The sequence below is a fragment of the Pantherophis guttatus genome, chromosome 1, assembly GCF_059756535.1.
Source record: "Pantherophis guttatus breed Tessera chromosome 1, ASM5975653v1, whole genome shotgun sequence".
NCBI lineage: Eukaryota > Metazoa > Chordata > Lepidosauria > Squamata > Colubridae > Pantherophis > Pantherophis guttatus.
Genome location: NC_142063.1, coordinates 44,470,829 through 44,485,654, shown reverse-complemented (window position 1 = coordinate 44,485,654; position 14,826 = coordinate 44,470,829). Strand labels below are relative to the sequence as shown.

At 38.3% G+C, this 14,826-nt stretch overlaps 1 protein-coding gene across 3 annotated transcripts in view; it reads right to left on the bottom strand.

Moving 5' to 3' along the window:
• The window catches only part of CLMN (calmin), an 87,283-nt gene that overhangs the window by 39,604 nt on the left and 32,853 nt on the right, over positions 1-14,826 (bottom strand). The window contains exons 1-2 of one of the 3 annotated variants that reach the window (XM_034418414.3): positions 3,522-3,933; positions 961-1,022 (exon numbers count right to left, since the gene is read on the bottom strand). In XM_034418414.3, the coding sequence (XP_034274305.1) occupies positions 961-981 (21 nt within the window). In that variant the 5' untranslated portion in view covers positions 982-1,022; positions 3,522-3,933. Of the gene's footprint in view, positions 1-960; positions 1,023-3,521; positions 3,934-14,826 lie in introns of those variants that run through there. The other 2 variants (XM_087872572.1, XM_034418413.3) reach the window with 2 other exon arrangements.

Genomic DNA, 14,826 nt, shown 5'->3' with positions numbered 1-14,826 from the left:
ATTTTTGCTACCAGTTCTCTGAACCACCCGCCACTATCGCTACCAGATTGGGTGATCCGGTCCGAACCAGGAGCATTTCATCCCTGGTCCAGACCCATTCTTTTGCTTTTATCAATAAGCTCTAAAGCAGTGTTTTTCAAACATGGAAACTTTAAGATGTGTGGACTTCAACTCCCAGAATTTCCTACCTGGGAATTCTAGGAGTTGAAGTTCACACCTCTTAAAGATGCCAACTTTGAAAAACACTGCTCTCAAGTAAATATTTCAAATTTTCTGGGAGGCCCTCAGCTTTGGAAAGGCTGACATTTACATCATTATTGTGCCTTCACTGTACTGAAAAATGTCTTCAGCATTTTTAAAGAACAGAAGCAAACTAAAACTTGATTCTTTGGGACAGTATTTGTGACTTTTCTTAGCAACATTATGGCAGTGATTTACCATTCTCAACTTCTGGATATTTTTAAACTTTTAAGCCTAGCCCAGAATGGGACAACTCACCATGCTGACTCGCCACGGGACAACTCACTTCAGGGTAATTCAACAATTCAATTTAATTATTTTAAATAATTAAAAAATATTTAAATTTTTGTCATTCACATTTCATTTTGTCCTTCCTTTCACATCCTTTCTTTCATGATTCTATTTCACCATTTTTTTGATATTAGTGTAACTCTTGTCCAATGGTGAGTTGTTCCATGTTGAGTTGGCCATGGTAAGTTGGCTGTGATAAGTTCGCCGTGGTGAGATGGCCACAACAAGTTGTCCTAGTGTAGCCAACAGTTCCCTATTCAAGTACTAGCTTGATTGCCTTCCTAGATTTGCCCAAAGTAGCTAAGTACTAAATAAATAACCTAAGGTTTCACATGCTCTCCTGTCTACAGACCTCACTTCTCAGAAAAGAGAACAGAGTACCAATATACAGTACATATATATATATATATATATATATAGCACTCTTACCTTTTCCAAATGTAAATTCATCCATCGGGTAAAAGTCCTTTTCTGCACATTTTCCCTTTCCACTAGAGAAAAAAAAAGTTAATGAAAGGGAAATGTCTATTAAAAAGGCAATACTCCAGATTTAAAATACTCATTAAAATATGCATTCGTACCACAAAAAGAACTACCTTTGGGGGAAGATGGGGGCATTTTTTAAAAAAGCAGGCTGAACCATGGGGGAATGGGGGAATGGTAATCACATCACAAAAGGAACAGAAGCATACTTTTTGATCCTATTTTGGAGAGGGGCCAGGGGAGATAAACTTATCATAACGTGGCTATGGTAAACCTACTGAAGAATTAATACTCCTGTTTTTCTATTTTCTGGAACAAAAGACCCTATTCACTATATATCATAATGACGAGTTTGGAGATGTTGAAAACTGCAGAAAAAGTGTTGGAGGGTATAATGTAAATCAGAGCTTATCCATCTGATTTATAAAATCTACCAAACTATAGTAAGACAAATATAATCATATTATCCAATTGCATCCCAGACCTCAGATTCCTTGAATCAACTTGATTATACTAGAAATGGATCAACATATTTTCTTGTTTAGAAAGATCTTCAAACCTGTAAGAAGCAGGAAAGGGAGAAGAACTGGTACCGAAAGAAAGAAAAGGGATTAAGAAATCTTAATCCCCCATTCTTTAAACTGTTTCTACCTACTTTTTCAGTTAAAAGAGAAACGGCAATGTCAAACCATTTTTTAAAAGATAGGGTGACAATTCTGAAACCCAGAAACTGAATCAAGCCTTAAAACTGTATTGGCAGAATGCACTCCTGAAAATAGTCACAACTAGGTTCTTAAACCATGATTAGATTCAAAGAAACCCTCCAATAAGAGTATGGTGATACATAGGACTTCTCATCCCTTTTTATTCCTGAAACCAATTTGTGAAATAGATTCAGTTGAGAGATGTTACAAAATTGCCCATTGACCTTGGTAGCTGAGCAATGATTTGGAACTGGATCTCCCCCGTTCTAGTTCATGGTTTCCACCCCTCACTGTTTTCTCTGGGCCAATACCCCAGTTTTATAGAACTCTCATTATAAATTGCTTGAGTACACAAAGTGTATACACACTCCACAAAAGTTGCATGATCTTAACACATCCTACGGAATGTATCTCTTTGCATCTACCCCTGTGAAAAGGTACAGCAAGAAACCAAAATTAAAATTAAATTAGATGAGCTCAGTTTTTAGGCTGCAGCTCACGTGTATAAAGTTTACAGCCTCTCTCAAGGGATCTCAGGGCATTGAGAGAACAGGAATAAGATTATAAATATTTTAATTACATAGAAAATACAGCCAGGTTGGTTCTTCTAGGCACTATGCCAGAAAAAAGTAACACTTGTTAGAATCCAATAATGTAAGCAGGAAAAGGAAAATTGCTTGGTCTGGATTTAAATTTTAAAGAGTTTGGGGCTCCATAAAAACATAAGGAGTTCATTCTTTTTCAATTAAGGCATGCAAAAGAAAAATAGCATTCATTGTGATTTACGGTAGGGATGGGAGCTCAACAATCTCATTGCATAATTCCTTTGACTTCTCTTACATTTCCACCCTGCAAGTGATCAGTTTAGACCTGAATGAGAAGAAGGAGAAAGAGGACAAAATCTTCAGAAGCTCTGGCCTTCTCCCAAAGTGGCTGGAGTCGGCTGCATATGCACCTGCATTGCACTAGCCAGCCTCCATAATTCAAGAAGCAAGTTTTGGAGCTTTAACTTCATCAGTATGAGTTGATGGATTTGGGGAGGTGGGGTGAGCCCCACCTGGAGTTCAAAGAATGCTAGGTGGCTGTGTTCGTACAATACACTGAGCCATTTGCATTCACTCAACCATACTTTAGTTGGCAGGGGAGTTATTTCATATTTATATTGTACTATAATTACATCCCACATTTAATTTAGAAGGTTAAGGAAGCCCAATTTCATTCAAGCATTCAAGAACATCAGGGCAATGTTGTATTACTCCTTTTCTTACTGTTCCCTTAAATAAGAAGCCTGTGAAGTAGGCAGAGCTGAGAGACTATTTTTATATTTTGCAGTTATATTTTGTATATGTTTTAATATGAAATGGGTTTTTTTGTTGTTTGTTGTTCATTTGCTGTTGTATGCCACCCAGAGTCAAATAGTTGGGCAGCCTTATCAATGTAGTTTAGTGTTTTTTCATCTTAGCAACTTTAAGATGTATGGATATTAACTCTCAGAAATCCTACCCATAGAATTATCTATTATTAAATTATAAAAACTGGCCCAAAGCTATTGAATCAGCTTCCATAATTAAGAATGGACCAAAACCTGGATCTCCACTCTCCTAGTCCAACATATCACCACTTCACGATACTAATTGCATATAAGGCAAATTTACTGAGTTGAGTAAACTCTAGTTGCTAACCATCGTTAGATATGCTGTACAAATACTGCTAGTGTATGACCATGGGCATAACATGTTTTTTCACCCACTCAAGTTTATTAGCTTAAGAACAAGTATATCAATTATGGCTGATTTGTCCTACCTTTTAATCTTATTTCAAACTAACTCTTAAGGTGCTGGTCTAGAAACCAGGAGAATGCAAGTTCTAGTCTCATCTTAGGCAAGAAAACCAGCTGGGTGACTTTGGGCCAGTCACTCTCACTCAGCACAGCCTACCTCAAAGAGTTGTTGTGGGGGAAAAGAAGAAGAATGAACATTATGTATTTTGGCCAACTTGGGTTATTTATAAAGTAATAAAGGCTTGATAAAAAAGATAGATAGATAGATAGATAGATAGATAGATAGATAGATAGATAGATGATAGATAGATAGACAGACAGACAGATAGATAGATAGAAAGAAAAGAATGAAAGAAAGAAAGTTTTAAAGATGATTATCAAGGCCAGTCGGGCCAATTCCTTTGATCCTCTTGGTTCCAGAATGCCTTGACCAGTGTATGCAACCAAGCAACAATGCCTCATAGACGTTCTAGAGCCTACCTTGCCATGGTCATCCAAGCTGAGTTGATAAACAATCTTAATCTCTCTACCCTTTAGGATTTGCACTGCCTTTGGTTGCCACTTAATAAGATGATGTTATTTACTAAAAATAACCTCTTTCATTCCAATGAGATTAGAATAGTAAAGTCGAATTTAATTGAAAAGTAACTTCACTCGTGGGAGTGTCAATGGCTGTTAAGGTTATGGGGTTGCTTACCTATTAGTTTCACAGCATACAATGCACAAATGTACTGATATCCTTCCCAGTAACTCTCAGTTTTAGCATCCTCTATGGACATTTTGAAGAAAAGTAGAAAAATAGTTTTCTGGATGAGGCTAGTAACACTGGCCTGGAGCAACAGTCTCCAACCTTCTTGGTTCAGTCAACACTGGGAAAATTGAGAATATAACCATCTCTCACTGTTACAAAACATCTAATTAACCAGAACGTTACCTGTTGTCCTCTCTCAACTATCCCTGCTTACCTTTTCCCTTTTTTTCTGGAAAGTGACAGTTAGAAAAAAGACTTAAACTTATGAAGTCATTTTATTGATTGGTTGATTTGTTTGTTTGATATCTATAGTCTCCCATCTCTGCATTTGAGGCCCAGAGTTATTTTTGCTTGAGATATTTTGCTTTGCAGTACACCAACATTTTTTTTCTTAAAAGGGTTTTTAAAAAAGATGTAAAGTCAGGCAAGATGCCGGGAGGGCACTATTTAGAGACTGTAAGTCCTGAAGCATTCACCTCATCCAAAAGGATTCTTACATTGTGAGTTGGAGTAGACAACAGAAAGAGACTCCATAATAAAACAAGCTATGCCCTGCTTAAGGCAATAGTGGAAATCCATCTCATATAAACACCTTTATACAATCTTGTTCTACTACAAACAAAGGAGTGTTGCCAGCACATTAGTATGAATCATCTGCTGGCTATGAATGGACAAATCTACACATCCACACCTCCTCCACAAACAGAAGCACTAATCTGCTCATGCGTATAATCTACAGAGATCTAATTCCATATATATTTTAGTTGTTGTTTTTTTCTTGAGAAAGTTAACTATGCAATTGTATATAATACTATTTGAAAAACAGCAAGGAGTATCCATTTCAGACTTTTTTTTTTTTTTTGCAAGCAATTCTGACTTCATGATTGTTTTTTTGTGTAGATCCAACTACGACAATAAAATGCAGCATTAGTTTGGGTTCTTATCAGGGGTGAAATCCAGCAGGTTCTGACAGGTTCTGGAGAACCGGTAGCGGAAATTTTGAGTAGTTTGGAGAACCGGCAAATACCACCCCAGAGTGGGGAGGGAATGTGGATTTTGCAGTATCCTTTCCCTGCCACGCCCACAGAACCAGTAGGGCAAAATTTTGAATTTCACCCATGGTTCTTATGCGTGTAAGATTTCACTGGGTTTCCTGATACTTTCGAAGAATCCCTGCTCATACAAAGACTTTTGAGAAATACAAATGGCAGCCACTAGATGATGGGACCAGAATACACAGGGCACTGACTGAGAAGCAAAGCATTATGGACAAGCAAAGAGGTTATCATCTTTCACACAAATCAGCTTCCCCCAAAGATGGCAAGGAAAGAGGAGGACTGGATTTACCAAATTTAAAATTACATTTAGAAACACAGAAACAGAAATTATATTTAGAAACACAGGGCCCTATCTAATAAAACAAAATTCAATGGTGAGAAAAATAAGATTCTACATTTAGGCAAGAAAAACCAAATACCTGGCTCAATAGTAGTAATTACAAGAGGAATCTTGGACTCCTTGTGGACAATCAGTTAAATGTGAGCCAGCAATATGCGGCAGCAGCCAAAAGCCAATGCAGTTCTAGGCTGCATTAGCAGAGGGATAGAATCAAGATCACGTGAATTGTTAATACTACTTTATCATGCCGTGGTAAGGCCACACTTGGAATACTGCATCCAGTTTTGGTCACCACAATATAAAAAAAGATGCTAAGACTCTAGAAAGAGTTCAGAGAAGTGCAACGAAGATGATTAGGGGACTGGAAACTAAAACATATGAAGAATGATTGCAGGAACTAGGTATGTCTAGTTTAACAAAAAGAAGGACTGGGGTGACATGATAGCAGTATTCCAATATTTAAGAGACTGCCACAAAGAAGGGGTCAACCAATTCTCCAAGGCACCTGAAGGCAGAACAAGAAGTAAGGTTTCTGTAGGCACAGGGGTGGAAAGATCTGACACTAAGCATTATGATGGAAAGGTTGGTGAAGTTGACAGTTTTTGCTGAAATTCATAAAATAACTTCTTTGTTCAGAGAAAAGACATTATCTACATGTATTGCTGATTGGAAGCCTGTTATGGATGTTTGTGTAAAAATGAGAAAAATGAACTTGTGATATGATGATTATGCAGGAGAGGTCATAGAAGGCAGAACAATATGGTGTAACTTTAGAGAGAGGGGTCAAAAATATATTTATACTCATAACTGTAGTGAAGAATATCAGAAGTCACTTCTTCATACTCTTTTTTCTTTCTTTCTTTTCTATTTTTAATTTTTCCCTTTTCTTATAATTTTGCTTTTTTTTAATAGAAGTTACAATTTTAAAAAGTGAGTGTAAGACTGCAGAAATTTTGCTTTATTTGTATGCTTGCTCTGAAATTTCTATGTATAACTTTTTCCTCAAACAAGTCAGAATCTAAACATTATCTAAATGGTAACTAACAATCTGGTTTGCTTCTACATTCTCTAAAAATCTACATGTCATTCCATTCCAGATTTATTTTTGGCCATTGTCAGCGCAATACATATTTAAAATCTATTCCTGTCTTTAAGGATCCTACACAGTTTGCTATAATTTTCTCTGGTAAGAGTTATATAAAAATCCTTAATAGGATTGGCTTTTTATAGTTAATTATAGTTAAATGCATCCCAGAATCCTGAAATATATCACACAACTCATAATTATCCTAACCTGTATTACAGAGTTAAGAGAGTACTTCTATCTAAACCTTACTAATACTCTAGAAGAGCAAAGATATGAAGCCTGATCCACAAAACCTATAGGATGAATCTGTAGAATATCACTGGCCAACCACTAATGTTTGTTGCAAATTTGATTTTCTGAACAACTTTTGAACTTTCCCATTATTAGTTCTTTACCAGGCTTGTGTGTTATGGGAATATTTAAAGTACTACGCCAGAGATGCTCATGTTCAATATGAAAAAGATGTGGAGAAGGGGGAAAACTGCAGTCACAGGCAGAACTCATACCTTTTCCTGTCCCCCTAATGTCTTAGCCAACATTTGTACTCTGAGCATTAATATGTATTAATGTATAGAGATGATTGGCTGTGCCCCCTAGATGTACTTAACTGAGGTGTAGGCAGGATTAGTATGTCACCATAAAAAAACAACACTTAAATCCAGTGAGTAAGGGCATATGTGAGGAGTGAGGTCAAAAAAGTCAAGATGGTAGCCATGACCATGTAATCATAGCCTTGCCCCATTTTCATGTGCATTGCACATGTCCCCCATCCTAGCAAAATAACAATGATTGGGTTTTGTGCTGCTCTAGCCACAATTGGGATTTTTAAAAAAACCTCTCCAACTCCCAAGATGTCCCTTCCTGTCAATGGTAACTCTTGGCCTATTTTGGATTAGGATAATGAAACAGCTGTTTCATGTAAGCCACCTAACCCAGCCAAAAGTGGGACAACTGACCACTCTGCCTGCTCAGATTTTCAAAGACAAAATGTTGGAACCAGACAGTAATTTGAAGAACCAGGTTTTCCATTATACGGTGCACTGCCAGAATCCTGGAAGCTGTTGAGAGCAAATTGTTAAATCTGATTGGATGCAGGGGTCCAGCAAACTACTACTACCCATCAGGCTGCCTAAAGGCTCTCCTCCAGGAAGCACTTACCCCCAGCCCTGACTGAAGAAAAATCATCACACCCATTCCCAATAACAATATTCCAACTAATGCTATTTAACAGTGCTGTTGCTATGCTGAGGTCCCCTGGTGTCTGCTGCAATATTTGGGACGGAGTCTGCGGTCCTGATTTATGGTGCATATTCTCTTATCCCTCCCTCTCTGACCCTTTGCATTGTAGTTGCTTTATATACCCATGGTTTTTGTAGTTGTTGTAGAGGAGTCACTCTTCTAAAGGCCTTGCTTCTCTTGAATAGAGTGTGAGAAGGTTCCCCTTTGCTCAACCATTTCAGAAAGACTGGCCTTACCACGAATGTCAAACTGGCGGCCTGCAGGCCGGATGCATCATGTGCAGGCCACGCCAATCCCAGCTCCACAAAGGGGAAAAAAAACCATTATGATATTTCTTGTGATGGTAACATTACACAACAAGTTTGACACCCGTGCCTTATGCCAAGGTGGTGGGAGAGAGAATGGGATCTTTCAGTATTCCCTCTGACATCATGTCTTCATTCTTCTGAAGACATTTAGGGCTGGGTAGGCAGTAGCAAAATGGATAATGTGAAATGCAGGTTGGGAGAAGAGGCTTGCTGGAAGCAATGGAGAAAAGTGCCGGCAGTCAGAGAGTTCCCAAACTGTTGAATCTGCTTATGAGCATCCGCCATTACTTTAGTTGAAAGTAGGTTGACTTTGCACTTTAGAAAAATGACATGAAAATTCAGAAGTCTGGGTGTGTTTTTTTTTAAATGCTCAGTATCTTAATTTGCTCTAATATTTATAGAAATTCCAAACTGGAGCAAGAAGTTCTGTCAATTAAAGTGAGGCAAATTTACATTTATCCCAAGAGGCCATGTCCCTGATGGCCTGCCAAGGAAAGCAATCTCTGTTCATAAAATAAATTTCTAAATTGAATTGCTGTTACTTTTTGATCAGAAATGGTATCTGTCCTGGATCTTCAGAGAAGGTCAACCCTCCCATACCCTTCATGCCTCACCAAGTTTTTTTTTTTTCACGGCACCATTATCATATCACTCTAAATTTTTTAGTAGACTGTACTTTTTAGACAAAATGGAGCTGGCCAAATTCCACATTAAAATGCAATCCACTAGTTCTTGAAACAGCAGCAAAGTAGGTCAAAATAAAATTTGCTGTTCTAATGGCTGAACCTATTCTGCTTCAGTAACAGGGAGGGAATAGTGTTGTTTCTACAGTTTTAAAAGCAGGGAAGCTAGCAAATCCCCTTGGTTTCCTATTTAGCCCCACCAAGCATCACTCGCTCCTTGAAAAGGTGAGCCACCAGTCACTTCCTGCTTCTCTTCCACATGTGATCTACCCTGTTTCCACGAAAATCAGACCTCCCCTAATAATAAGCCCAATCAGGCATTTGAGCGCATGTGCTAAAATAAGCCTCCCCAAAAAAATAAGCCCTCCCCAAAAATATTTAAATGCAGAGCTGGAAATCAGGTAAGATGGCAAGAGGAGCCCCATTTTGCTCCATGCACCCCAAAATAATAAGACCTCCCAAAAATAAGGCCAAGCACTTATTTTGGGGTTCAAAAAAATAGAAGACAGGGTCTTATTTTCGGGGAAACACAGTGTTAGCCAAGTTATTTTGGATGGGGTTTAGTACAGGTAGTTCTCAATGTATGGCCGCAATTGAGCCCAACATTTCTGTTGCTAAGTGAAACATTTGTTCAGTTAATTTTGCCCCATTTTATGACCTTTCTTCCTGTAGTGAATCACTGCAGTTGTTAAGTTAGGAACATGGTCCTTAAGTGAATCTGGCTTCCCCACTGACTTTGCTTATCCGAAGGTCACAAAAGGTGATCACATGACCATGGGACACAGCAATGGTCATAAATATGAAACATTTGCCAAGCATCTGAATTTTGATCACATGATCATGTGAATGCTGCAAAGGTTGTAACTCTGAAAATCAGTCCTGTCCCTTTTTTCAGTGCTGTTGTAACTTTGAACAGTCACTAAATGAAGTGTTGTAAGTTGAGGACTACCTATATTCTTTCAGAAGAGTTGAAAGATCCATGTTGAGAAAAGTCCCACTGACAGGTCACAAGAGGAACATTGCGGGCATTCCCTCTTTATCTCATGCCTCTGCTTCATGCCTGTGATCTGTCAGATGGGTCACAGAGCCAGTTGCTCTTTGTGATCAAATAGGAGTTGGACAGGCAGGGTGACACAGGAAAACGCGAGCTGCACTGGCTCCCGGTGGTCTTCCGGGTGCGCTTCAAGGTTTTGGTTACCACCTTTAGAGCGCTCCATGGCTTAGGACCTGGCTACTTACGGGACCGCCTACTACCACAAACAGCCTCCCACCGGCCGGTACGCTCTCATAGAGAGGGGCTCCTCCAGGTGCCGTCAGCCAAACAATGTCGACTGGCGGCCCCTAGGGGAAGGGCCTTCTCTGTGGGGACACCTACTATCTGGAACGAGCTCCCCCTGGAGATACGGAGGATCCTGGATCTGCGCACCTTCCACCGTGCTTTGAAGACACTCCTATTCCAGCAGGCCTGCCTGGCCTAATTTTCTCCCCTTCTTTTAAATTTTTAAAGTGAAATTTTAATTTGTTTTAAATTATTGGGAATTTTAATTGTCTTGGGCAAAATTATTTAATTTGGTTTTAATTATGTTTTTTAACTTTTGTATTTATGTGTTTTATTTTGTGCCTGTTCACCGCCCTGAGTCCTTTGGGAGTAGGGCGGTATACAAATTTAATAAAATGAAAATGAAATAAAATGAAAACAATCAATAATGACCGATTTCCATTCTCAGTTGCAAAGGCAGTACTGAAAGTGTCCTATGGAATGGGACAGATGGAATTCCTTTCTTACTAAAATACAGGTAGTCCTCCGTTAACAACAGTAGTTTTGGGATTGGGAAGTTATTTTTAAGTAATGTGGTCATAAAGTACAAATGGACATGATTGTGCTGATTTATGACATCAGTTTCTACACTTCCAGAAGCATTTAAACAAATCCCACAGGGTAGTTATGTGATCTCATTCTGGTTTCCTCACTGACCAGGAGCCAGCAGTGAAGGTCACAAATGGTAATCACATATCTGTAGTCTATGGAGATTCTCAGTCATCCAGGTCATGGTTGTCCCAAAGGTGCTTTTTCAAGAGGCAACCAGACTTTCTCATTTTTCTTTGAAGACATTTCACTTCTCCTCCAAGAAGCTTCCTCACAGAGCTGAATAAGTTGCTTGGAGGAAAAGCTAGACACCTTGAAAGAAAAACCAGAAAGTCCAGTTGCCTCTTGAAAAAGCACCTTTGGGACATGTGTCTGTAGGACAATGCAACTGTTGGAATTGTGAACCAGTTGCCAAGTGCCGGAATTACAATCATATGATCATGGGGATGTTGCAACGGCTCTGTAAGTCTCTTTGGTCAGCGCTGTTGTAAATTTTAATAGTCATCATTGAAGAAATGGGTATTAACCGAGGACTACCTGCAATAGAAAAAAGTGAAAAATACAGCCTTGGCAGACACACCTCTAATAAACTCACCAGCAGCATAGAGCTGGCAGAATCTGGCTTTCTTTCCTGACTTAAATCAAACAAAGGATTACAGTTCAAGAGACAGCTAGTCCTATTTTTTTAGACACACATAACACTTTCTTAAGATTGCCAAAGCCATGTTTGAACAACAGGTGTGGCAAACTTTCAGTTCCAAACTCGTTTAGAAAAAGAACCTATGCAAGATCTGAGAAGCACTTGCGTTGCACTGATCAGGCAGAGGCCTCTGTGAAGAGATATCTGGTCTCTCCTGCAGCCAAGCCAAAGGGATCATGGAGGGCATCTGCCAAATAACCAGGCAGTTATCTGACTGAACTCAACAAACAGGGATCCCTATAAGAAACATGGGTCAACTGATTAATACCCACTCTTTTTGCTGATAATTAAGTGGCCAACTGTTTTCAGTAGAGCTTGTCCAGACCGTGCATAAATGATATCACAATTATGATAATATAATAGCAGAGATAAAATTTATATCATATTGCTATTGCATTCTACTGTATTACATTACATTGTATTCGGTTTGGAGAACATGGATAAATCACACAAAACAATAGGCAGCTTTAGTTGAAAAAAATAGTTAATAAAAGATCCTAAAGTCCCCTGTTTTCCCAAAAATAAGACCCTGTCTTATTATTTTTTGAACCCCAAAATAAATGCTTGACCTTATTTTCAGGGAGGTCTTTATTATTTTGGGGCGCGTGGAGCAAGATGTGACTCCTCTTGCTGTCTTACCTGATTTCCAGCTCTGCATTTAAATATTTTTGGGGAGGGCTTATTTTCAAGGGGAGGCTTATTTTAGCGCATGTGCTCAAAAGCTCAATTGGGCTTATTATCAGGGGATGCCTCATTTTCGGGGAAACAGGGTACAGGTAGTCCTCAAGTTACAACAGTTCATTTAGTGACCATTCAAAGTTACAATGGCACTGCAAAAAGCGACTTGTGACCATTTTTCACACTTACGACCATTGCGGCATCCTCATGGTCATGTGATCAAAATGCAGATGCTTGGCAACTAACTCATATTTATGACAATCACATTGTCCCCAGGGTCACATGATCTCCTTTTGCAATCTTCTGACAAGCAAGATTCACTTAACAACTGCAGCAAGGAAGGTCATAAAATAGTGTAAAATTCACTTAACAAATGTTTCACTTAGCAACAGAAATGTTGGGCTCAATTGTAAGTTGAGGACTACCTGTACAGCATGCACATGAACCCCACTACTACCTAATATGCTCATTGAATATAGTTGTGATCTCCAATACGGTACTCAGAGACTTTTACTTAGAGCCCATCACACTTCTTGTTTCCTATGACTTTTTAATTGCTCTGATTAGGTTTTATTTATTTATTTATTTTTTTATTATTATAATTTTTATTAATTTTTTTTTTATACACAAATAAAATATAATAACAATTCTGTTTAACATCGGATTCGCAGTGTTTATACATAAATACATGAATAAGTGTCTGGTGTCAGTTATACTATACATTTCTAATTGATTTCTGCACCTTTTGTTTCTTCCTTAATTCTACCATTTATCCATTCGTACCATCTTCCCCACACAGTATCATAATCAGAATTTTCATCGTCATTTATCTCATGAGTTAATTTACTTATCTCTGCACACTCTAATATTTTATTAATTATAAGGTCATCTGGTGGTAGGTCTTTCTTTTTCCAGTATTGAGCATATGCTAGTCTGGCAGCTGTAGTTATGTGTATTAGGAGGTGGACCTTTTCCTTTACGTATCCTTTCTTTACCATTCCCAGGAGAAATATTTCTGGGTTCAGATCAATGTCTTCTTTAAGTATGTCTTTCAACCATCTCCAAATTTTGCTCCAAAACCTTTTTGCTTCGGGGCATGTCCACCACGTATGAAAGAAGGTGCCATGACCATGGCCACATTTCCAACAGTTTGGCTGCGCATTGGGGAACATCTTTGCTAATCTTGCAGGTGCCAAATGCCACCTATGAAGCATTTTGTAGTGATTTTCCTTATATGTGGCTGCTCTAGTTAATTTATAATTTTTATTCCAGGCTTCTTCCCATTCATTAAAATTCAAACTGTGTCCAATATTTCTCTCCCATGCTCTCAATTGATTTCTAATTATATCCTCATCTCTGTCTTCCTCTAACAAATAGTTATACAGCTTGGCCAACGCTTTTTTCCCTGGTCCCATCAAAATTTTGTCTAATCCATTATATCCTAATTCTAGGCCATACTCTTCTTTATCTTTCTGATATCTTGATTTTATTTGCAGATAAGTCCACCAATCTAAAGTTATACCTTGGTCTCTCAGGGCTTCATTAGATTTAATATTTCCCCCTCCATCGACAATGTCTTTGTATCTGCACAATTTCTCCATTCCCCACCTGTTGGGGTAAATCATTGCCTCTGCCGTGGAGAGCCAGTTTGGGACTTTTGAATAGTATCTCTGCCTGATTCCCACCCACGTTTGTATTAGGGAGTCTCTAATTTTATGCCTGTGGAAATAGGTTTTCTTTTTATTGTCTTTGTCCCATAGATAAGCATGCCACCCTTTCTGTAGGTCATGTCCTTCTAGCACTAAGGTTCTCTTATTCTCCAGGGTGATCCAATCCTTTATCCATATCAGCTTTGCTGCTCTATAATACATTTCCCAATTTGGAAGTCCAAATCCTCCCACATTCCTTTTTTCTTGTAAAATTTTAAGTGAGATCCTTGATTTTTTTCCCTCCCAAACAAATTCCCTAACGATCTTATTTAATTCTGAGAAAAAATTTTTCTTTAAAATTACTGGTAAATTTTGATATAAAAATAAGATCTTGGGGAGGATGCTCATCTTAATTGCCGCAATTTTGCCAATAAGTGATAATTTGATCTTTTTCCATCTGTCCAGATCTTGTTTTAATTTATTAATTAATGGAGTATAATTGTCTTCTTTTAGAGATGAGCACCTTTTGGTTAGCCAAATTCCTAAGTATTTTATTTTTGGGACAACTTGTAAGCCCAAGGTTTCTTCTATCTCTTTCTTCTGCATCTCAGTTACATTCTTAGTAAGTATTTTGGTTTTAGATTTGTTCAATTTAAAGCCTGCCACCTCCCCGTATTTGCCCAATTCCTCTAGTACTTTTTGTCCAGATATTAATGGGTCTTCTAATATTAACGCCACGTCATCCGCAAAGGCTTGCGTTTTATAGATCTCTTTTCTAATTTTTAGGCCTTTAATTTCCTCGTTATTTCTAATGTTCCGTAGCAAAACTTCCAGAGCCAAAATGAATAGTAGCGGTGACAAAGGGCAGCCTTGCCTTACACCTTTCTTAATTTGAAAAATTCTTGTCCTGTCACCATTTACTAGAATGCTCGCCCTCTGATTATCATAGATAGTTTTTATCATTTTTT